General features: G+C 70.8%; 1 protein-coding gene across 1 annotated transcript; it reads right to left on the bottom strand.

The window, feature by feature from the left end:
* Positions 1 to 97: 97 nt before the first annotated feature.
* Positions 98 to 767, bottom strand: EMIHUDRAFT_256068 (hypothetical protein; the record flags this gene model as incomplete). The annotated part of the gene is made up of 2 exons (XM_005769324.1): positions 98 to 113; positions 190 to 767. 2 exons carry the CDS (start codon positions 765 to 767, stop codon positions 98 to 100), a joined length of 594 nt encoding a protein of 197 aa, XP_005769381.1.
* Between the last annotated feature and the right edge of the window lie 988 nt (positions 768 to 1,755).

The raw sequence follows: 1,755 nt of genomic DNA, 5'->3' as shown, positions 1-1,755 counted from the left end.
CGCAGCGGCGGCGAGTGCGGCACGCGGTAGGTCATCCAGCGCTCCCAGCCCGCGGAGAGCCAGACCACGTCGAGGTCCGAGATGAGCACGTCGTAGCCTACGAGGGCAGCGGGCTGGACATGTCCAGGATGCCCCCGCCAGCGAGGTCGGGAGAGGAGCAGGGCGTGGCCGAGCGAGACGAGCTCCCACAGGAAGGCAGCCTTGACCAGGCCGAGCTCGAGGAAGGAGCTCTTGTGGTGCCGGTAGTACTTCCACTCCGCCGCGCCCTCCTGCACCACCGTCTTTGCCGCGGCCGACCGCTCATACGTCCACACGTCGAGCCCCTCCACGATCCCGAGCGCCGCGATGCCCTCTTTTGAGCAGGCCGCAAGCATCTGCGCGTCGGCCGCGCCCGCGACCGCCGGCTCGAGACCCGCGCGCCGCACGTAGTGCAGCCAGTTGCGCAGGAAGTCGAGCATCGCGCCGGAGCCAAAGGTAAAGTGGATCACGGGCGTCGTCGCGGGCCGCAGCGACCCAAAGAGCCTCCGCGCCGGCTCGTTGAGGCGGAGGTTTCCAAGGATCTCCGGCGCCAGAGGCGCCGTCACGGCCGCCGTAGCCGGGATGGCGGCAGCGCCGGCGCCGCCCGCCAGTCGAGGCAGCTTCTGTCCGCGCAGGACCGCCAAGCCAGTAGTCTCTTGGCAGCGCGTGGCGGTGATTACGTGGGCGAGGTAGAGTGTGACCGCGGCCGCCCCGATGAGCGCGAGAAGGGCTGTTCGGAGAGTCGGCATAGGATCTCCGGTCGACTCCAGTCGTCGCAGTGGCAGGGTGAGAGCAAGAGTGGGACGCGCGAACACGGCCAAGCGAACATCACGGGTTTGGGTTTTCTTTCTTGACTCTTTTGTTACAAATAAAATGCAGCGAAAGAAGAATACGCGGCGGTCTCGAGCGAGGCTGGCCCTTCGACGTTGGCAGGCATCACGGCGGGAGGGTTTCTTTTACTTTCCGGCACGGCGCTCACGGCAGCTCACGGCGCTCACTCTGTGCACTCACTGTGTGCATGGCGCAAGACGCTGCTGCCACAAAGCTCCAGGCTCTCCATCGCGGCAACAGTAGCCGGCGGCTCCAGGAGGACAACCAGGAGGCGGGCTCTGCCCTCGAAGCGATGCTTGCGAGAGTGGACTCGAGTGCCGCAGACGCCACTCCTCGTGCAGAGGCGGACGCCGCCGCGCGGGTGCAGGCGCTCCACCGCGGCAACTCTGCGCGGCGGCTGCAGGCGGAGGAGCACGCCGCGGCGGCGGTCGTGCTCGAGGCGGGCGCCACGCGCGCGGCGGAGCGCAAGTCGGAGAATGAGCGGCGCTCGTCCGACGCTGCCGCCTCCGCCGCCGCCGCCGCCGCCGCGACCGCCGAGCTGGAGAGCGGGAAGGCGGACGCGGCCGCTGAGGTATCGTTGCTGGACTTGGATTTCGGCGCCACTCTGGTCCCTCCCGAGGCGAGCAGCGCGGCGCCACAGGCGGACTTGGCGCTGCTGCTCGAGCTCGACGCCGCGCCCGCCGCCATCCCTCTCCCGCCCGAGGAGGCGCCGCTGGCGGCAGCGGCGCCGGAGGCGGCGGCCGAGGCGGCGTCGGGCGCAGCGCCCACCGAGGCGGACGCCGCCGCGCGGGTGCAGGCGCTCCACCGCGGCAACTCTGCGCGGCGGCTGCAGGCGGAGGAGCACGCCGCACCGGCGGTCGTGCTCGAGGCGGGCGCCACGCGCGCGGCGGAGCGCAAGTCGGAGGT

This window comes from Emiliania huxleyi, assembly GCF_000372725.1.
Source record: "Emiliania huxleyi CCMP1516 unplaced genomic scaffold EMIHUscaffold_4275, whole genome shotgun sequence".
NCBI classification, from domain to species: Eukaryota; Haptophyta; order Isochrysidales; family Noelaerhabdaceae; genus Emiliania; species Emiliania huxleyi.
This window is presented reverse-complemented; position numbering and strand designations above follow the sequence as displayed.